The 23,302-nt window shown below is 39.9% G+C and overlaps 1 protein-coding gene across 1 annotated transcript in view; it reads right to left on the reverse strand.

Annotated features, from left to right (window-relative positions):
• Nucleotides 1-23,302, reverse strand: part of Ryr3 (ryanodine receptor 3) — a 525,260-nt gene that overhangs the window by 283,571 nt on the left and 218,387 nt on the right. The window contains 7 exon segments of the mRNA XM_029536054.1: nucleotides 210-284; nucleotides 5,398-5,491; nucleotides 8,290-8,389; nucleotides 9,231-9,343; nucleotides 15,197-15,275; nucleotides 18,190-18,264; nucleotides 18,574-18,585. Of these exon segments, the coding sequence (XP_029391914.1) occupies nucleotides 210-284; nucleotides 5,398-5,491; nucleotides 8,290-8,389; nucleotides 9,231-9,343; nucleotides 15,197-15,275; nucleotides 18,190-18,264; nucleotides 18,574-18,585 (548 nt within the window).

Genomic DNA, 23,302 nt, shown 5'->3' on the forward strand with positions numbered 1-23,302 from the left:
GAGAGAGAGAGAGAGAGAGAGAGAGAGAGAGAGAGAGAGAGAGAGAGATATTCCTTATAATCAAAGCCATAGAAATTTTAGATTTTAGCTCTCAACCATGGGCTTTAGAGGGCTCATCTCAAGACATAACAAATGATAAATGTAAGAGAATGAACTATACTGGAAAACCAACCACTCTTGCAAATGGCACCATCTGGACCATGTGTTACCTTATCCGAAGGGGTTCCACTCTCCATAGAGACCTGGCTCTGGTCCCAGCTCCTCCAGCTTCATAGAACACCCTCCTGAATGCAGAGTTGGAGATCAGTGCCAGCTCCTCGCAGTTCCTTGCCAGTGAAGGACAATTCCTTGCAGAGGAGGCTCATACCAGCTACCTAAGCCTTCCCAGTCAACAAACTCAAAGGGAGAATTGGATGGTGGGTTTTCTCTCACTAATAGGATGAATAAAAGCTGCCTAAGGGGAGGGGACACTCCACATGCAACATACACTCAGATCACCAGAGGGACAGTGGAAAGAAGGGGAGTGGACAATGTCCCCCACTTCAACATTCTTCAAATGGCTCAGTCTTGTACCATGTTACTGACAAAGGATTCTCTGAGCCTTTTAGGTTAGGCTTCTCAGTGTAGTTTCCATTTATTATAAATAGACATTTACTTTTAGATCACATGCAGAACAGTGCAAATCCCATCATTATCCTAGGAAGCCTGGCACAAAGTTGTGTCTTCAGTTGCCATGGTTTTCATGGTTCCATTATTGCCTGGTTCTTTCTTCCCATCTTAGGAACTATCTTTTAATATCCTTTTTAAACACTTTTTGTTTTGGATTAGTTTTAGATTTGTGAAGTGATTTCACAGACAGACCACAGAGTTACTGTACAGCATCACTCATTTCCCCTCACATTGTCACCTCAAATCATCAAGATAGGTTTGCCTAAACTGAGACACCAATGTTTGGTAACCAGTGTACTCAAACTCAATACTCCATTCATACTTCACCAGAAGTTTGTGATACTTACTCTCCTATTACAGGGCCTGATGAAGAGTTCCACCGTGGTCATTAGGTTTTCCCTCTCTTGACCTGCTATGATCCCCACATCTCCCTTGTTCTCTTACAACTCAGAATTTTGAGTAGTACGGTATGCTTGATGCTTTTCTAGTTATTATAAAAAGTCTCACTATTTCAATATGTACAATGGAAGCCAACCTACTCAGACCACCAGTTATATGAACTAAATTGTTATTCCTTTATTGATTAACTGTATGTGACATGTGCATGCATATGTACATTTCTGTGTGATTATACATAACTGTGCATGCCAAAAGGTCAGAGGAGGATGTTGGGTATCATGTTCTTGAGACTTCTAGTCTGATCATTTAACTACATTTGAATTCACCAGCATTATACCCTACTGCTGTCATAGTTTGTCTACATAAGAGAAATGAACTATTTAAATCTTCAGAAGAATTTGGACCTAGATTTTAGATTAAAAAAAACAACAACAAACCTATCTATAGTGATGAAGAGGAAATAGATACCTGATCCTTATGTTGAAGCAGTCTGAATTGTTCAAAAGATACATACAAAAGGGAAAGATCCCTGTTTTAGATCTGTTAGTACTATGAAGTAGAAAAGATCTGTCAGTGCTGTGGTTCAGCCCCCCTTGCCTGTAAAACGGGTCTAAATAGGGTTGTTAAATCATGGGATATAAAGACTCAATGTGATTTTAAGAAGAAAGTTTAAAACGAATGTTCATAGATATATAAAGAACTATGAAATACAGATTTACCTAAAATTTTAAAATATAGATTATTAATAAACATGTATAGACTAACACATTAAGAGCACAGCGATGCAAATATCATATTAAGCACGGTTACATCATTTAGGAGGGATTGTAGAGGACATTTCTAAGTCTTATTTTAAATGTATATACTGCTAGGAAATATTTAGTAAAGAAAATTTTACATTCTTTTATAGCTTTAACTCCTAGGTATTTCTGTACCTGGCCAAAAGTGCAAATGTTACTTTCCTGATTTTGCTATTTATACAGATTGGTTGAGATTTTCACTGGGACATCTCTGCCTTCAGCAAAGGCTGAAAGAAAGGTAAAGAAGAGTGGCCTGCCTTGGGTCTCATGCGATTCAGCCCTGGAGCCATCAACAGAAGACCCTCTACTCCCAAGTTCTGAAGTATTCTTAAATGTCCATTATACCTAACTGAAACTGTTCTAGCAGCTTGATCTGTTCAGTCTCACAAAGTTACCATGGTTAAAACAACTTGTTCCTGTTCTCTTAAATGACAGCTGTAAGACGAGCAGAGTAGGTGGACAGTTGAGTTGCTTTTGAAAGCCTGGCTGACATCTTAGCCTTGGCTCTAACAGGTTGAGTGACTTAGCCCAGGGCATTTGACAAGCCAGAGGCAGAGCCAAGCATCTGAGTTCAGAATGTGGGATTGTGGCTCTTGAGTTTCCATTCTTAGGTAATATTTCCATCAAGCTTGCCTACTCCCAGGGTTCAGAGGGAAGGAAAACAATTCCATCTGGGGAGTTGGTTTCTTAGGAGTTCCTAGAATTTCTTAGCATGCTCTCTATTTCCTGTTCCTTTTTTCCTGATTTCAGTGCTTTCGATGATTCTGGCTAGTTGACAATTTTTTTTTCTTTCCTGATAACAAACATCAGTGAAGAGGTTTACCACTAATGGTCCCTAGACAGAAAGCAATACCAAGGCATCTTGTCATCCTGCTTTCATTAAGAATGCCAGAATTTAGGCTCCAAACTCCCCAATGTTTGCTTCCTTCCCCAATCTCAGTCCCTCATACTGCCATGCAAAGGAAAGAGACAGGTATGTTTTGTCATCCTCTTTGGTAACACCAATCAGATCCCATGGAGTTCTTGTCCACAGCCCTTTTGCTGTTGCTTTTGTCTGTACTCTTGCTCTATTGAACTTATTTTGGAATCTGATCACCATCTCCCTCATTCTCCCTTGTTTTTCAAATACTTCTCTACTTTTCCCTTTACACAGGAGCTTGTTAGAACACTTAACAGGAATTACTATCAAAGCACGAGCCATCTTCGTCCGTCATAGTTTCAGATCAAGCTATTTCTATTGTGGCTATAGTTTCAATAATAGAGACGAAGACAATGCATGGGGTAACCAATTTTTGTCTTCCAAATTCCTGTCCTCAAAAGTAGAACAGAATAGAACAGGAGGGAAAAACTGATATAGATGTAGTGTGTTTCACTTAGATGTATACCCACCATTCAGGATTATAAACTTCATTTCTCTTTCTTTCTTTCTTTCTTTCTTTCTTTCTTTCTTTCTTTCTTTCTTTCTTTCTTTCTTTCTTTCTTTCTTTCGCTATCTGAAAGCCTTCCACTTAATATAGCACAGTAAAATATAAAAGCAACAGTAAGCCAGGTGGTTAATCACAGAGCTAAGAGGCAGGGGCAGGTTGGATGCCAGGTCTACATAGTGATTCCTAGGCAAAACAGCTTATATAGTAAGACTCTTTGTCAAAAAAAAAAAAAAAAAAGTAGAAAAAATATCCACCCCACTAAAATCAAATGAAAACAAAACAGATGACATTTAAAAAAACCCCAGCAACTGAATAAGAGAACATGACAATATTCTAAGGGAAGAAATCAGATCGATTGAACTTCCTTTGCCATGTAGACATCACTGTCAGCTACTAAGGAGGTACAGAGTAAGTCACTCACAACACTTACACAGGTCTAGTTCCAGTGTGCTCTGGACTCTGTCCTATGTCACATCTGGGCCCTATGCAGGACATTCAGGGAACATAGCAAGTAGAAAGAGATTCACACTCAAGTCACCCGTCGACGGTCTCTAAGATGCACAGAGCCACATTCAATCACGCTGCTTCTGGGACCTTCAGCACACAGGACAAGGGATGAGCTCCGACTAAAAGCCAACCAAACTCCAGCTTTCTAGGCTTCCATTCGAAACAAGCCAGGATGCCACCATTGGCAGAAGTCTGATCAAGATGACCTTGAAAGTGTCAGGGTTTGTCTCTGATGTCATCAATTAAGTAAAATTAATGTAGTTGAGAAGGATCTTGTAAGAATGACGACAAGCTAAGATACCGCAGTCACCAGACTGAACCAATTACTGTCAAAATTAAGTTGAATTTTGATAAGAGGTTTATTTTTTCTTAATATATGAGACTTCTACAATCACAAGGCAATTACATTTTTTGTACTCTTCCTTTGAGGGTAAGCAAAATAGTAATAAATCTTGAGTACATACTTACTATGTGCACTAATAACTTCCATTTATTAAAATTCTGAATCTTTTAAAAACTTTTTATTGAAGAAAATTCATATAATATATTTGATATTCTTTCCTCTACTCCAAGTCTCCTCAGGTCCTCTCTGATTCCCTACCCTGACAACTTCACGTTCTCTCTCCCTCTCTTTCTTAAAACACACACACACACACACACACACACATACACGAAAAGCAACAAAATAAAAGTAAAAGTAAAAACAGAAGAACTAAAGAAAACTCAGTAAGAGAAAATATAGAAAAACATAACAAAAAGCATACATGCATACACACACACACACACACACACACACACACACACCCCAGTTAGTCTCCCTTATTAGTGTTTTGATTATTAGGCTAAAGGAATATAGCAATAAAGTGACTCCCGATGACATAGTGCTATACCCTTGCAATAGGTGGGAATTAACAAAGAAATCCACAACTGGATCTTTATCAAACTGTCCCCCTCAAGGTTCAGTGGCTTTTACAGACGAGGAGGCAGAAAGAGTGTAAGAGCCAGAGGTGCTGGATAGCTTCGAGGAAACAGTGCCTTCTATGTACAATAGGGCTGTTTTGAATCTTCAATAAGAGCCCATTAAACAATCACCTTTGGACTAAAGATAGAGTTCACCTCTAGACTACCCCTAACTGTAGTCTTTGGGACAGCTTCCTGCTAAGTCCGTTTTCTGCTGGATTCTGATGCTAGGTTTCTCATACATGAGTTGGTATCAAGAAAAACGAAACCAACAATTCTATCTTAATTACTTGGTCCATTAAATGGGATGAATAGAGATAAGCTGCCTTTCAAGGACCAGCCATCACTTATGTGAACGCACAGCCTCTCTATTGCTGTGCTGTGGTGAGAGAATTGCTGATTTCTCTCACCAAGGCGGACGATTCAGACTCAGGAACAATCAAAACAATGAATGGCTTGAGATGCATTGTAGCATTGTTTGCTTAGATTTAATGTAAACATATGTTTTTTGAGCGAATAAACTGGAGCTTGTGGCTAGATGAAGGTCGGTCCAAGTGGCCAAATAAAAATGCAAACTCTTTAATAGGAGCTACCAGAGAGCCAGCTCTGACAGAAGGATGAGGATAGTGGCTTACCTGTGCTGAGAATCATTCTGATCTGTAGATGGTATCGTCAAACATTCATCATGACCATGGAAAAGACGAACTACATGGCCACCGAGTAAGTACCCTGTGAGAGAATGGCATACCACCATAACTGATCAAAAGCCTAAGGGGAACACTATGTTCAATACGGGTAAATTCATGCAGGTCACAGCTGCCTCTACAAAACAAAAGAGGTACATGTGGGAAAGTATAGAGTCCCTGAATTAAGGCCTCAGTGGAAAAGAATTCTAACTCTGGCAGTTAAGTTACTGAGAAATAAGTAAGGAGAAACATCAAGTAGAAGATGAAAGCAGTGTGTCAACTGTTATCACTAAAAACACAAAACAAAACAGACAAAACGAAAGGAAAATCACTGTTAGAAAGAACAGGACTCTCAGTTTTGCAAGAAGCTAGTAACTCAACACACCAAGTCACCAGATCTTAGAATCTTACGGTGCACACTTCTTGGCAAAATCCAAATCAAATTATGGTCATGGATAGAAATTAGTCAGAATGGGGCGACAATCTGTTTTTAAGCGTTATTTAGGAAAAGGCAATAATATGCTCTCAAGAGATATTTTAGGAGAAGGTAGTTTTCAATTGCAGTTAACAAATGCAGACCAAATGTGATAGCGCATCTGTTTCCCAAAATGGGGCGGGGGCAGATTGACTCTAGCAGATCTGAATGGACATGTGCACCAACTGTTATCAACGAGCACTTAGATTTCTGCAAAAAGGAATCCCAGTAGTTCTAAGTTCAGACCCTGAAAAGAAACAATAAACTTCAAGGGCATGATGACCCATTAGTCTTCAGATGAATCCTAAGTATTAATTCTGGGAGCATCCTAGCAGGAGGCAGGCCCTGCTAAGCTAGTTTTGCACAAAGAAATTGGATTTGTTATTCTTCTGAATTTAAAAAAATCTCTAGGCTACTCCATTCTCAGGAGACATATGGACTTAATATGTTCAATGTCTGTATTAGGAGTTTTTCCTTTTTAAATCACATAATTAGATCACTTGGGGGGTGCTGTCTCCAACTATTTTGGGTGCAGGATTAAAACATTAACAATGAGAAATCATGCCAGAGGGGAAATGGTGTTATCAGAGCATATTGGACAGAGATGGTTGGACTTGGCTTAGCACTTTTTTAAAACAGAGGCAAAAAAAAAAAAAAAGATTAGCTCAAACTTCCCTCAAATATTCACAAGTATTTTTCCAATAGCTAATTATACTAATATGTACAGTTGCATTTTTGCATTTAAATAATTCAAGCCATACTAAAGGGAATTCCTAATAGCCAATTTACATAGAAAATTAAAAACCTCAGTCATCAAGCCCTTGATTAAACTCTTTATCCTCTCTTGATGGTGAGACTATTGCCACTTAAGAGTCCATCATGAATAGCTTGTGGGCTTTTCCAATCAATATCCTCCTCATCTGAGAAAACAGCCAAGTGCTATGCATTACATTTTTTTTTTTAAGGCTGAAATCTGTGTGAGGGTGGATCACAGTCACACAGAAAGCATCAAGTGAAGGGCCACTAACGTCCACGAGGGCAGGGTTATAGATGCTGAAAGGCCATTCTCCACCTAGCCAGATGACCAAGCTGATGAGCTCTGTAGATTTCATCCACACAAGGGCACTCAGCGCTTCTATGAGAACACTCCTTAATTAATCTCCACAAGCCCTCTGTTGGGACCGAGATGATTTTATTTCTGTGGTGAAGATGAAACAGTTAACATCGAGACAGGGCTGAAACTTTCCAGCGAAAGACTTAAGATAGGGAGTCTTGATTCCTGATAGGAGGGAAAGACTGATGGTAAATTTACAAAGGTATATTAATATTATATGTATATGTACATGTGTTTGTGTCTCTGTGTGTGGGGGGGAGACAGACAGAGACAGAGGGGAGAGAGAAAGAGAGGGGAGAGAGAGAATAAGAGAGACAGGAAAGACAGAGGAAGGGAACAAAGAGAAAAGGAGAGAGAGAGGGATAGAACCTGACTTTTAAAAGCTTCTTATGTTGTACCAGCAAACAGGATTTATCATTTCTCAGCTCTGTAGTTTAACTGTGATGCCTTCTGAAAGTAGGCTATCACTTTGACAACTTTCATTTTCCCCTGTTTTTAAACCTCTCAGTGCAGAAGTGTGTCCCCAGATTGAAACTATGAGGCTCAGGAAGAAAGCTAGGGTTGAAGCTATGATGAGGCTACTTTTACAAATTCAGAGCTTTCTGTAAAGCACTAGAATGGAATGAAATAACACTGGGATCACTGGCATTTTATTTGTCTGCTCAGCTGTGGTCTTACCTATGAGTGAGGCAGGGCCAGTATGTTTACTCAATAACCTGTAAAGTGCATTGACTTTGCTTGTCTCTGAGAAACTGGGTGTGAAAACACAGTTGGATGATCTTATTTCCATAGAAACAATTAATGGTGAGTTTTCATTTATTATTTTAAGGGGTGTTCCATATTGGTAAGTAAAAACCAAAGACCAATTATATACTTATTATGAAGGAAGTTTCTTTCTATTATGGAAATAGACATAGAATGGGGTTGGGTTATAAGCCATTTCATCTTTCCAGCAAATGATCTCTTCCAAGATGAAAGTTTCTAGGCCTGTTTATTTACCAATAGTAAGCATGAATAACAAAATAAAAATACTTACCAATAGTAAGCAACTCCTGTGTACTTGTAGTAATAAACTAACAACAGGTACCAAAGAATTAAATCACGGTCAACAATGCCCGTGGGGAGTAAGAATAGAAAATAACCTATACTGACATCAGACACAGAAAGTAGGAGAATTAAAGCCATGCTGTCTGTGGTGTCGAGGGGCAGCAGACAGCTCAGAGGGAATGGCAGCAGCAGTACAAAGGCCTACCTTCTTCAATGCTACTTCCTGAGCAGGTAGGATGTACATTCCAGAGCGTTTGCATGAAGGAGGCATCCACTTGGATGCTACCATTTGATATTGAGAGATGCTGCAGTGGAAAAAGAAGAGAAACCTCCTTTAAACCATTCGCCCATTTCCACCAGAATGGTGAGCATTAAGTTAAACAGCCTCCCTTCCCCATGGTTCCTTCTACATGTGTGTGGGACCTTTCTTCGCCCAGTCTTCAAGCAGTTTCATAGGTGGCACTTTATTCCTGGGAGAGTTATGCAGCCATAGAGGTGACAGACAAGTGTTAACCTTATTACCTCAGATACATCCCCAACTCTACACAATTTTAAAATGTCTGCTTCTTATAGGATGAAAAAAAAAAAAACAACAACAAAAATCCCTCACAAATGAGAATAAAATTACTTCAACATTTGGAGACAGCAAGGCGAAAGTGGCTGGTAAGATTGACCCTATGAGAAACTGCTGAGAAATTCAACACTTCTCTTTGGCATTTCTCTATCTTCAGGCATCCCTATGATGAGTGGAGCTTCACTAGTACCCATCCTTAGATGAATGACCTCATATGAATCTGTCAGCCTCTGTAATAGCCCATGTGCTAACACTTCTATACCCCCACCCCCTATTCTCTATTAAGCTAATTTCCCTGCATTCCTTTTTGCTGGCTTGTTTTCTACTTGGCAAGAGCCACACAATGTGATAAATTCAGAGTAATATGACTTAATTCTTCTTAGCAGCATTTGCTGGATCCAACACAATTATCTAAAAGGAAAGCTAATAGTTAAATTCCAGGTACAAGGATTGCCTTACGGGGGAGAGATACCTTGTCCTACCCAGCCTGCAGTGGCTCTGTTTCTCCCTGGCCACCCATTACTAAAGGGACATTCTGAAAAGAAAAGATGCTTCTGTCAAGCGGTACTTACAAGGTATCTTTCAGAGGACACACTGACAAGGATAAGGTCATCTCCGATTCGTACTTTCTCCCCTTCAGACCTTTGTTTGGAAGCAGGATGTATGGTCCACCAACAGGCTTCTCCTACATGAATGCTTCATGAGTTAGCCTCTGTATCCTAGACGGCGGGCGGCCATCCTAACTGCCCCACGTACCCTCCGAGGACGTACCTCTCCCTCTGCCTGGCTCCTTTTGCTTCAGTTCCCATTCCCCTACATATAACCTTTCCTGTTGTCTATTGTGCGCCCTTGAATATATTTTTCACTTTAAAGACATAAAGCCAGAAAGACAGAGAGACAAAATTTGAGTAAGACTGTTAGAGGTCAGTAGTTCAGAAATCTGAATATTTTTAATGGACGTAAGATATGATTTCTTCACAATCCCTTTTGCATCTTTTTTTTTTAATGAATTAATTTCAGAGTCTATTTTGGTGGTACATGTGGAGGCAAGAAGATCAGAAGTTCAAGTCTGTCCTTGGCTTAATGAGTTTGAGGCTACCCTGAGCTATATTAAAGGATCTCAATTCTTGTCCCCACAGAAAGGGGGCCTTGAGGACCCTATTTCATTGACATATTGAACATTTCAACAATTTTATCATTCTTCTTCACCTCCTATGAAATGCACTGAAACCATAGCAAACAGACTTTTTGTTTGTCTCTTAAGGTCCAAACCTATAAGAACTAACACAGCTTAAAACATAGGAAAATATCTGTACCAAGGAAGAAAAACTGTTAGTGAAAAAAATTCACGATTTTAACTAAGACAATGGAGAAGAAGCCACTGACTTAAAAGCACACCCCGCTATGAATAGATTCCAGCAGCAGGAAAACCACTTGGGCTGGAGGTAAAGATGGGTTGTAAACAGGAAGAATGGCTAAAAAAGGTTTTAAGGACATCTAAGCCCCAGATCCCCTCCTCATCCCACACAAGCAGTTGCTTCCTCCTCCTCCAGGGTACAGAAGAATTGTGGAGTTGCCAACCACCAAGGGTCTGGTCTTGGAAATACCGTAAGACACTGCCAAATTAGAAAGCGGAGTCATTCTGAGAACACACAACTACAGTTTATGAGTGCTCAGAAACACCCCAGCCTCTCCCTTCGTTTCTACCCCTTCCAGAACGCCGGCTGCAAAAGCTGAATGGTTTTTACCAGTCCTCAGATTTAAGGATTGATTTTTATGGAGGCCAATGTACTAAAGGTTACAATGCCAGGGCTTGAGATTTTCCTCTTACAATGCCAGGGCTTGAGATTCTCCTCTTAAATGCCCAGGGTTCTGAAATATAAACCCAGAGTGAGGTTTAACACATGCCAAGCTACATCCCAGCTTCCTGTCTGCTTTTATGACTTTGGCCTAAATATGAGCAAAGGCAAAAGATTACATGGAATTTGAGGAAAGCCTCTGGCATTGACATAAACTAATAAAAATAGTGGGGTGGTCCCAAAGGGAAAAAAATAATGATTATATGAGAATAAAAACTTTAAGAAAATGAAAAAAATTACTCTGAAGAGAAAAAAAGATAAGTATAAACAGTTGAAAAGTCTCCCAAAAGGAACACACACACACACACACACACACACACACACACACACAATTAGAAACAGGTAGGAATAAAATTAGAGTTGAGCATGGTAGCACACCTTTAATCCCAGTACTCAGGAGGCATCAGCAGGCAGGCAGACCACTGAGTTTGAGGCCAGCCTGGTCTACATAGAGAGTTTCAGGATGACAGAGTAAGGCTGTGTCTTTAAAAAAGAAGAGAATTATGATTTTTAGAGGGAGAGAGGAGAGGGAAGGAAGAGCTGGAAGGAGAGGCTATGGGAGGGCTTTGGAGGCGGAAAGGGGAGAAGAAAACAATGCAATTATATTTCAATCAAAATAAAATTCTAAAAAATTCCTAAAAACCAACCTAGAAAGATCCCCAGAAAACAAGAATAGAGAGTATTAACAGAGAAATCATATTTCTAAAACTTTCCAAGGGCTGGACAATAAACATCTGCGAGTAGAAAAGTTCCCCAGACCTCCTTGCCTAGGTAAGCATTCACCCTACATGGCCTCCTCCTGAGACTGCACAACAGAAAGGATCCACAAGACACAGCATGGGATTTCAGACATCAGAGAAAGAAACAAGAGACTTTAGAAAAGAAAAACCATCCCACACAGAGCATCAGGAATCAGAGCATGCTTGTCTCAATAGTCAGAGCACAAGTTAAAAGCAAGCCAGCAGGAAACCAAGAAAAATACTTTTAATACAGAATTAAGCTAAATTATGAATTACTTATAAAGCTAGAATCAACAAATCTTCAGATAATTTGGTGCCTACAAGCATCTTTTCCTGTGAAAGCTACTGTGTGGTATGTTTCACCAAAATGCAATAGTTAGTAGTCCACAGTGAGGTAGAAGAGACACAGAATCTAGAAGAGACAACACAGGCTCCTTGAGTGATAATGGATGTCTCTAAGAATGTGAAGAGATAATATGACCGAACCTAATAATTTAGGAACATTTTTTGGCCAATGGGAAAGCTTGGAAGTAAACCCACTGTTTAGTCACAGAAGACAAAACAAATTAAGACAGTCTTAATGCAGTAAAACAAACTTGATTCTAGTACACCATGTGGGTTACTTACAAATATGTGATAGTAGTTATATCAATGTAGTTTTGCTTTGGTTTTTATGTAAAAATAGATATGAACATACTGAAAATGTAAGGAAGAAGGATGGTGAAGAGTACAGTGTAAGAATAAAGCTCTATCAAAACACGGATAGACCTAATCTAGAAAGAATAATGAAGTGGCAGTATATACATATTTTTCATAAACAACAGCAAGTGATATTAGAAGAGCTGAACACAGATGCCTGAGGTAGGGGCCTAGAGGCAGGAGCAGATATTTTTAATAAACATCAGAGTCCCATCTATCTTTTAAAATTTAATTATGTGTAGGTATTTGATTAAATTGAAAATGCATTATAAAAGAATATGATCTTTACATTAAAAGTGAAAAGTGACCAGCCTACTCAGCGTGTACTCTGGGGGCCATGAAAGGGCATGGGAATGAAAAGCACCACATGTGGACATACACAAGAGATGGAGGGGTGCTTTTCTGTCACTTCTCTTGAGCTTAGAGTTGTTCCCTGAACTTTTAGTGTGGAGCCAGTCAGTCACTGGCTCCAAAATGCATGGCAGCACTTGCAGAATGTGTATGATGTCATTTTTACATCCATTTCTTCATAAATCTGAATTCTAAATGTGTGCCTAAATATATGAAATCAAAACCTTAAAAGTGTGAAGAACTGAGCAACCAAACTCATGAGTACAGTGATTATTCAGTCTGTTAAACCCAAGAATTTACCAGTGTGTAGGTTAAAAAAAAATCAGGCTGTTGATAAAACATCCATTCCCTAAACTATTTCTTCACACATTCTCTTTGACATCCAGCACAGCTAAGGATCAGCCTGCTTCTTCATACCTCCAGAGATGTACCTGTGCTAAAGGGCACTTTCAGGATTGCTGGCTAAAGAACTAGGATCCTAACCAGGCAGATTCCATGTGACCCCTCTTCATGATAGGTCTCATTCCATAAAACCCCAGTTGTTAATGGTGGAAGCCAGAGAACTCTACAGACTCAAGGAGAATAGACCAAGGGTGAAAGAAAAGTGAAGTACTTCAGGCAATACATTTGCACAAAGATACAGCCAGCCAACCCTTTCCTATGTATCTACACATGTCAGCTTCCGAGCAGCCTGTTTGAACCTGGCCTGGCTCATATATCTACTAGGTCTGCTGTCACCAAAGTCCCTACAAATTGTTTCCAAGGACTCAGAAAGCAACTTTGGTAATGAGTAACAGAATCTACTTTCATTCCTTTTCATTAGAGGCTCGAATAGTAAATGAAGTACATTGCCTGAACTTTTTACTAGAATTTGATATTTCTCCATCCCTCTCCAGCTTTTGGAAAATGTAACACCATTTTGCTGCTTTATAAATAGAAGGACTATATATGAGTTTTCTGATTGCGTGCTCCAAGATTGGCATCTGGCTTGTACAGAGAGGCCAACTTACATTCATACTGTGACATTTCACTCAATTTGTAATTTTTATCAAAGATTGACAACATTTTAGAGGAAATTATACTAGAAGAAAAACACATAAGCTGGAAACAAAGAAACCCCAAATCCAATTCACAGATGATCTTATTTTAGGGGGGGAAAGGTCACGAGAGTCAGAGATAAGCCCCATTTTTTTCTGCGTACAAAGGGAGAGGACACTGCTGTGCAGGCCACAGAAATAGTGGGGGCACATGCACAGGATTCTACATGTTTTCTAATCATCACAATATCAGATATCTGAATCCTTAATTGATAATCTAGGCTCATTTTACAACAATAGCATAGACTTTTGTCTTTCTTTGGAGGTGTAACATTGGAACTGCTGTCCTGTTAGTGGGAAATGCGATAACATTAGAGACTATATTCCAACACAATTTCTGTAGTTGCCGAAGTGATTTTACTTTCCTTGTCTCTCTTTCTACAGCCTGGTTAGCTCTGAAGCCCTAACTGTAGTCTGATTCTACTCAGTAATCCTGCCAGCAAGTACTTAATTGTCTTGAAGTCATTCAAATCAGTTTCTGTTTCTTGCAACCACACCTGCTAATTGGTAATAGCGCAGCATCTACCCAGAGCAGAAATTCTATCTGCAATGCCCTTGACTGATGGTCCAATTGTCCATACATGTTTCCAGCCATAGAAGGCATGCTATGTCTCCTGGATAGCTGTTCCTCTGCTAGTTAATGCAGATATTACAAAGAATTTTCCTTTACTGAGGTAAAATATGTATTGTTTCAACTCCTATCTGCTTCTCTGTTGGTATTCAGAATAGCCCCCAGGAAACTGGTATTTTCTTGATAGTGTAACTTTTAAAATAGTTTTCCTGGGCATCTGTCCTTAATTTTTTGATTCTAGAGAGTGAGTTGGTATCATTTTGGCCACCACCTTACTCAGTACCCACTTCTAAAAGGAATTTGCTATGTAGCTTAGACTGGTCTTACCCCTACTAGGTAGCCCATGCTGAACTTGGACTCATGATTCTCCTTTCTCAGCCTCCATAATACCATTCTGTTGGCTGACTGTGTATATATATATATATATATATATATATATATATATATATATATATAAAATCGCTTTATTCACATGCAAAAGAGAAGAGGTATCCAATGTATTTGATACTTTGTAGAAGACAAATGACATTAGATTATTCATTGTGAAATTTAAAAAAAATCTCTCTTTTGAATTAATTCTATCACAAAATTTTTAAGTTTAGATGAAGTATACTGACATTTTGTCATTGCTTTTTCAATTATTTGACAATCAAGCTTTTTGGTTGTTGATATCTTATTTTCTGAAAAAACCCAAAACAACCATTTCTTCCCTTACAGAGTTAAGTTTTATATGTTGTATTTTAAGCAATAACCTAAGTAAACTTATAGGAAAATATACAGTAAGTATGCTGGAGATGCACTGGGAGGACAGAGCTGAGGCTGGTGGGCATCACTGGCATGATTTGGGAATGGAATGTTTGCAGAATACAAAGGTTCCAGTTCTCTAAACTAGGCACCGTATTTCACTATTATGAAGTCATTTTATTTGTTGCCTTAGCAGTTACTCAGTACCTTCGGTTCCCAAGAACTAAACTGTCTATTTATAGCAATAATCCATTAGAGCAGTTTCAGCTCTCAGGCTTCGAACATCACACGGTCCCTGCCCGAGTACCCAAGCTCTCACGCTTCACACATCTTCCCGTGACTCAGCCTCAGAGGTTTTTAAATTTATCTTTTTGACCTTTCTGACGTACAATTCCAAATGAGTAACACATCTAGCGTCTTTCTCAAAAGTCCTTAGCATAAGACCCCACCAGACTGAAGCTGGGGACGACAACTTACCGGTGGCATGCTCCCGCAGACCTACATCAAAGGCAAGTTTATCCGTCTGGGATCTTGACGTGGTCAAGCACGTTAGATACTGTGGAGTAAGAGCACATGCTAGGAGTCACACCCTTTCACCAGTTCCTGGCACCAACACTAGTTAACTTCCCATTAGGCCCAGTCTTCCCCCCACATCTCGAAGACATTCTTATCTGATGGTTTAGTAATTTCTAGGACTCTCTAATAGTAAAATTGAAATGTTCAATATGCTTTACTCCAAAGGTATTCCGAGAAACTTTTAACTTGAATTGGAAAACAATATAAATGGACCACTAATGACCAGCAGAAAAGAAGCAGATAGATCAATGCTGGTTCTTCTGTTTTATGGACTATTGTGCCATTCCATTAAGAGTACTGATAAAGAATGTGTAGATAGAAAATATTTATTTTTATAAGATGTTGAGCCAAGAAGTCACATAAAATAACACATTTGTATAATTGACACATATACAAAACTTTAATGTATAACATATGATTAGAATGAATTACATCAGAATAATCATAAAAATTGTGTTCAGATGAGTAATGTGGATGGGAGAAGCTGGGAAATCAGATAATTCCCCCTATTTCTTCTAATTTAATATTTTCTGAGAACTTCATACATGAGTGCTGCATTTTTTTCACTCCTGCCCCTCCCTCTCCAACTCTTCCCACATGACCTCCCAAATTCATGACCTCTCTGATTTTTTTTTACACAGATATACATAGGTATGTATGCTTGTGTGCCCACGCATGCGTGTACTCTCCCCCATAATATATATATATATATATATATATATATATATATATATATATATATATATATATATATATATATATATATATACATATGTATGTATCTAAATATATTCTACTGTGTTCATGTGTCCAGGACTGATCACTTGCAGTTGGATAGCCAATATGGGACTTTGTTCTTTGAGCAGATGGATTTTCCCTCACTCAGTAGCTATTAGCCACGAGTAGATCTTCATCTAGGGCAGTGGGTTCTCAACCTTGCTAATGCTGTGGCTCTTTAATACAGTTCCTCCGGCTATGGTGACTCCCAATCATAAAATTACTTTATTGTTACTTCATAGCTGCAAATTTGCTACTGTTATAAATCATAATATAAGTATCTGTGTTTCCCAATGGTCTTAGGCAACCACCATGAACATATCATTCTATCCCAAGGGGTTCAGAACCACTGATCTAGGAGACGGGGCCACTGTGGGAATTTCCCTGTCCATGGTGCCATATCAATTGCTACTAGTTTAAAAAAAAAACAAAAAAACAAAAAAACAAAAAAACAAAAAAACCTCCTGAGTTTTTAAACCTCTCAAAAGAACATTTATCCTTTTCTGTGGATTATAATAAGAGATATGCAGGTGAAACTTTTAAACTGTTTTTTTTTTTTTTTTTTTTTTTTTTTAGGCAGCTTAACAAAGGAAATAAACCCAGGCCCATCCCTTGCCTTCTTTACTGATGGCACAGTGGTATTGGCTGGAATTAGAGTGTGAGGGAAAGAAGCCCAGCCACACTTCTAGCTCTCTGCAAGCAGGTGGAAAATTGTTGCATTATAAAATGTCTTATTCCAACTGCTTTATTCCAAAGCCACTTTTAAAAAGCCAACGCAGAGTTTATGTTAATATGGAGTGATTTTTTTTTTTTTCTTGAGTGAATTTAACATCTCTACGAAGCTGCTAGCTGCTAGTTTGGAAAGCCATAGGGGATACATTGGTTCAAGACTTATTTAATCTATCTGGGTAGAAAAACACATTTAAGGGTCTCATTTGCTCTCTACGTAAGCAACAGATTCTAAAAGGCGACCACGACTCCTTTCCAGAGACTGCCAGGAAAATGGTTCCCCATGCAAACCTGTCCCAGTACTCAGATACAGTTTTGTTCTGTCCTTCACCGTGATGGACTAAAGCAGTGTGTGCTCAGCCTGGAAGGTCAACTTTGTACCAGTGTTCTGACAAACTATGTCGCAGCAAAATCAATTATTTAAGAAGTTAGCTACTGATCGCACTACAATTTGATAGTCTAAGCTTCCAGAAGAACATTTCATGAAGAGCATGTGTAAGTGGGTGAAAATAAGCAGCGCTCCCCCTACCCCCATCCCACTGCTAAGATCACATGTTGCCATGCCAACTCTTTAGGTGAGTGCTGGGGCTCTGAACTCAGGTCCTCATGTTTGCACGCTTAGTGTGTCAGTTTTACTAGGGTTAGAAAATGACTATTCTTCCTTATACCAATAGCATTTGAGAATTACATGCTTAAGAGCTGACAGAAAATACTGTTGGGGACAGTTCATTTTATACTAAATTGACATCACAACATTCTTAATAACTCTTTGCAAAACATTGGTAGCATATGCATTTTCCAAGTTATATTTATTATCTTACTGCATGGTTTTCTTTCCAAGCTCTTTGCTTCCCAAGTTAGGCTGAATTATCCCTCTTCTAGTTTTCTGGTTTTAAATCCCTGATTAGTTATAGCCTGGGCCAGTTTTCTGTGATTACCTCATCCACTATCTTCCTCCTACCACTGGATTAGGATAATGCCTTCAAATTCTTCCAGGACTGAAGGCCCTGGACAGGACTCTATTCCTTTAGCTGTGTACAAGTAGAGAAATGTCACACAATTCCCATTTGATTTGTTTTCTTTGTAGACTAAATAAATCAGTTACTCCACAGTTCATTTGATCAGTCATGCATCTAAGAAATATTTACTGCATACCTAGCATGTGAAAGTGCTGTACATGGTGAGGTTACACTGGCTGAATTTTAAAGAAAAAGAATAGCTCTTTTCCTCACTCAGTGGGACACACAGTCAGCAAACAGAAATTGCTGGAACTTGAGGGAAGCGATAGGAAGACAACAATGAGTTGAATTATTTATATTCTGAACTGCTCCCAGTGTTCATCCTTTCTTCCTCATGAATGGTGAAAGCTGTCACCTCCATGTGCTTACCATTCCACTGAAAGAGTGCCGCAGGAGAATTGCATGCCCATAGAGCAGGGTCCTGTGGCTACCCCCTTGTGCCGCCTGTGGGAAGGAGGAAGAAAACTGTCAGCACACACCAGCTATGGCTTTTCTGGCAGAGAGGCAGCACGATTTGGGATGCAGACACCAAGAAAAATATTTACAGCAAAACTCCCAAATAATTCATTCAAGAAGCACACACCCAGCTGACTGATGGTGGAAGACTTGTGAGCACAGCCATGCGACATCCTTGGGTGAGGGCAGGGAGGCCTGCTTCTCTTCTCAGAATTGGCCTCTGCCCAGGATGAGCAGAACAGAAGCGCAGAACTGTTCTACGCTGGAAGCATGTGAATGAGGAGGGGCTCTGCTTACCTTCCTTTGAAACTTCTCAGAAGCAGCCAGAATGAGAGAGAAACAAGTATGGAGTAACAAGATCCTAGTGCAGAAGGATAACATGGTGGACGCAGTGATGTGCACTCTGCGTCTCGCAGTCTTTTGCTCCCTTCTGGGAACTTGTGCCTTCTGCCCACACAACTCAAATGGCCCCTTTTATACAGATCTTACTAACCATGCATGGCTCTGACAGCCAGGACTTTAAAAGAGTAACTAGTCCTGCTATATAGTCCCCTTAGTGGAGAGACCCATGTGCCTGTTCCCTCTCTCTCCTCCTCTGCACATTCATTTTGGTGATTTGGTAGTGGTTGACCAACCAGTAGAGAGGAAGGTCAGAGAAGATAAAATAGCCCAAAGGAAATTGAGCCATTGGTGCCTGAGCTTCTGACTCTGATCAACACAGTGCTATGCTGAAATGAACAACATATGCTATGAAACAAAGGTCTAACTTATTCCAGTTACAAGTGCGTAAGAAGAAAAGTTAGCTGAAATCGACAAGTAAGAACATACGTTTCGGTACTTACCTAGTTCTGACATCATGCGAATTTATCCTCAGTTAAATGCAGTATGTGTGTGTGTATATATATGTATATATATATGTATATATTCTTAAAAGAAGACACTTGCTGCTACCTAGTTCTCCTGACATCATGCAAATTTATCCTCAGTTAACACATACACATATATTATATTATATTATATTATATTATATTATATTATATTATATTATATTTACTCTTAAAAGAAGATGCTTGCCGCTCAGTCTCTGTCCTCTTGAAACATGTACCAAAAGACTCCAAAGTCTGAGATAATTACCAAGATTGTGTGTGTGTGTGTGTGTGTGTGTGTGTGTGTGTGTGTGTGTGTTTGACCATGCTTGCATGTGTGGATGCCAAAAGTGGACATGGTTTGTCTTTATCAATTACTCTCCACTTTATCGTTTTGAGACAGGATTTCTCATATAAACCTGACCAGTTGGCTAGCTAGCCTGAGAGCTCCTGGATGCCTCCTGCCTCTTCTTCCCAGTGCTGAGATTATAGGTATATGCTTCCATGCTTGGATTATATGCATTGGGGATCTGATTTCACATTCATATGTTTGTACGGCAAGCACTTTACCCACTGAGGCATCTTCCATGGACCGCCATCAGAGGAATTTTACCATTTGACTTCTCTAGTCCAAAAGCCTCTTTCCTACATCCCATTCTTTCAGAGCGGCAGACTGGCTGCCCAAGGCACTGTCTGTAGTTCTATCCTGTCCATCCTGTCCCTTCCAGGCATGGCAATGAGCAACATAGAGGACAAGAAGCAGGTGGTGGGGAGAGAAACAGAGGTCTGGATAATAAACGGTAAGTGGTTTAATCTCAGTTCTCTTTAAATTAGCAGAATTGCTCTGTCAAAGAGATTCCCAGCCCCCACCCCGTCATACAATGCGCCTAAAGAGAAAAAAGGCAAACGTGCTATATTGAAAGGAAGCTGATAACTAAATATAAATGCGGCTGTGCTCTCCCTCCCCCTGCCTATAGAAATATTTAAGTGTTCTCAGACTTTAATACCATGTCGGATTACACGGCTCTTCACAATATTTCCAAATTTCATGAAATCATTTGCACCAACTTCAGCTGTATTTACAAATGTGTCAACACCTTACGTTAAAATTAGATGTACTAAATCATTTTACATCTTGTCTGTCTGACTGGAATTGTCCTTATGAGCTTATATCCTTACAACTTAACTGATGCTTCCAGTGGCTCATATTGAATGCACACACTCCTAACATGAACAAGTAACTAGATTAGGTGTCCTGCTATCAACTGTGGGTCCCTTCTTTTCCAATTCTTCTGTGTCCCTATCAGCTCTGTAATTATAAGGAACCAAGAGTTGCTGGCACTAAACAGTATTTAAGGAGTGGCTTGGGCTTCTTCTCTTCTGGTACTTCTAGAAACATTGATAGGACTTCATGCCTTTCAGGAATAATGCCACCAGAAAAAGAAAGGGATTTAGATGCCCACTGGAATTGAATGTTATTTTGTTGTACAGACCCTTGGAGTCTCCCATTCTACCTCCCCTCTCATATTAGACTGTAGTTTCCAGATGCCAGGGGATTTCAGAATCACCAGGTCTCCAGTCCAGAGTACTAAATTCAGTAGGTCTGGGGCTACCCTGAGAGTCTGTATTTCTAGCAAGGTCTAGATGATACTGTTGCTGCTAGTCACAGGACAAGATTTGGAGAATTACTTTCTTAGAGGATTGGATACTTGTGGCGCTACTATGTCAGAGGAGTCTTCTGTTATGATCATGTGCCATGGAATAAATGCTATTTATGTATAAGGTGCCTTACACACTACCACAGCATCCACACAACATCTCAAGATAGCATTTCAGATTTGAGGAATTTGGCACCTAAAGAAGGTGCCCTACCTTATGTGTCACAGTTGATATAAAAGTACTATATCCACTGGGGTTAATGATGGATCTGAACCTCATTTTTCTAATGTGCGCACAGTGACTGCTCCAATGATAAGAATATAGAAACTTCTTTCCTGGGGGGCTCATATAGCAGGAATCTAATGGGCTCAAATCCTACGGTAGATACAGAACACAGAGTGGCACACAGGAAACAACTCTTGATATTAACTGCTGCTGCAATGACAATATCCCCATCTTAAATAACATGCTCAAAATCAGACAGATCCCAAATGCAGAGTCTGGACTTAACAAAGGCTAATCAATCATTCACCACACTATTGCCATTTCCATAGCGAGGTAGAGGAGATAAACTTAGCAAAACAACCAAAACAACAACAACAACAATAAGAACAACAACAACAAAAACCAAAATCAGGTTGCACATAGAAAACAGCTTGCATATTAAAGAAGTGAAGCAAGGGATTTTGAACTCCTTAGACCAAGAGGGTGAAGAGTATGTGTCACAGACGTCTCAACTGAAAAGGCTGCTAACACGTAGACGGTCAGAAAGAGGCAGCGACACAGGTAGCTTGCATCTTGGAAGTAGGAGTGTGAGTCATACTTGAACATTTACAGCCATTCAGTAGTTGGTGCGATGCCCGTGGACAGGAAGAGCTGGTATAAATAGGGATGTGGAGATGGACTCGTCAGGGTAGTCAGGACCACAACTCACTTGCTCACTATATGGACTCTGTCACACAGCCATCAGGACACCATGATAGTTTATGAGAGGATGGTGTCACAGTCAAAACTGTGGAAGGGAAGTCAGCGGTAGCTGAACGGAGGAGTCCAGCCCGAGGGGCAGGCAGGAAGGATTACTCTCCCATGTGGTCTCTTTCACAAGGTAGTCAGGGAGTGAGCAGACAAACTGGGGAGAGATGCTATTCTTTACTCCTTTCCCTCAACCAATAAAAAGCAAAGATTGGTATTACTTTAAAAAGCATTCTTCAGGCAAACACTCAGTCACCCACTGCTCCTAGTCCCTGAGACTGCATTGTGTCTAGTCAGCCTATGGTAACAACGTTCAAAATGTGCCTGCTTAAGTAAGATATGGGCTAGAGCCACCCCATCTAAAGATGTAAACCGCAGATTTACTTTCTTGCTACAAACCCTCTAGTAGCTTGCTATCAAGTTAGAAGTCTGATGTCCCCACAATGGTGCCCAATTTTCCATATCACGATTGTAAATTATTCCCCGAGAGGCCGTACAGTGAATTTGTTAAGTTCCGTGATCTCTCTCACAGTTACCAGTCACACCTCACAGAGTTTTGAAAAGAATTTGTTCAAAACGTATAAGCCATTCTTAAGCCCTGGCAAAGCATACAAATAGATGCTCTGGCTGCATTTGACTGCTGGCTAAGTCACCAAACCTTACCCTACCTGAGCTGGCCCCTTCCACCACTCTGACTTCGTGTATCAGAGACACGCTCCCCTTTGCTCCTGCTCTAGCCATCCTGACTGCTCGGCATCTCTTAGCTAACCTTGCTCCTACCACAGGCCCTCTGTTCATGTCTTTCCTTCTCCTCAGAATGGAAGTCTTCCATTGTTCTCACAGCCTGCCTCTACCTTCTTTTCACTTCTCCACCCCAAACGTCTCACCACACAAGCCTCCTCTATCCCTCTTTACAAGAATACAGTCTCCCCCCATCACTGCCTTCTGCTTTATTATGAGCCGATGTGAATTGGTAAGTTAATTTTGGTATGTATCTGCCTTTCCTTCCCCAAGGAATAAAGGAACCTCCATTATCATTCAAACTAAAATGCAGTGTCTGTCACCTTAATGCCTTTTGTATCAGGATCAGATGAATTGGATCCACTCACCAAATAATTCCTAATTGAACGAATAAACAACTGGTGGACGTGGCCCTTGGATCTTCATTTTGCATATCAGAAAAAAAAAAAGAGGCATAGGAAATTTAAAACACTTCCCATGGCTGCCTTGAAAGTGTGATCTGGAATCTGAACTTGGGGCTAAGAATCCATTTTATTAACTCTTTTGATATCACCTCTGGACTAGCACTTCAGAAAAGACAATCACATCTATGAGGTAGTGTAGTAAAAATTATTAAAAATCTAGGCCTGGGGTTTCTACCCTACTTTAGGTTATTGAGTTCCCAGATAAAAAACATACACACAGCCTTTATATTCTTCACAATATGCTCTAAACAACACCAGAGATGGGCAGCTGTCTACTCTTTATGCTGTTAGAATCTACTTTCCTAACCATAACCCCGAGTTATT

The sequence above is a fragment of the Mus pahari genome, chromosome 3, assembly GCF_900095145.1.
Source record: "Mus pahari chromosome 3, PAHARI_EIJ_v1.1, whole genome shotgun sequence".
Classification (NCBI taxonomy): Eukaryota; Metazoa; Chordata; class Mammalia; order Rodentia; family Muridae; genus Mus; species Mus pahari.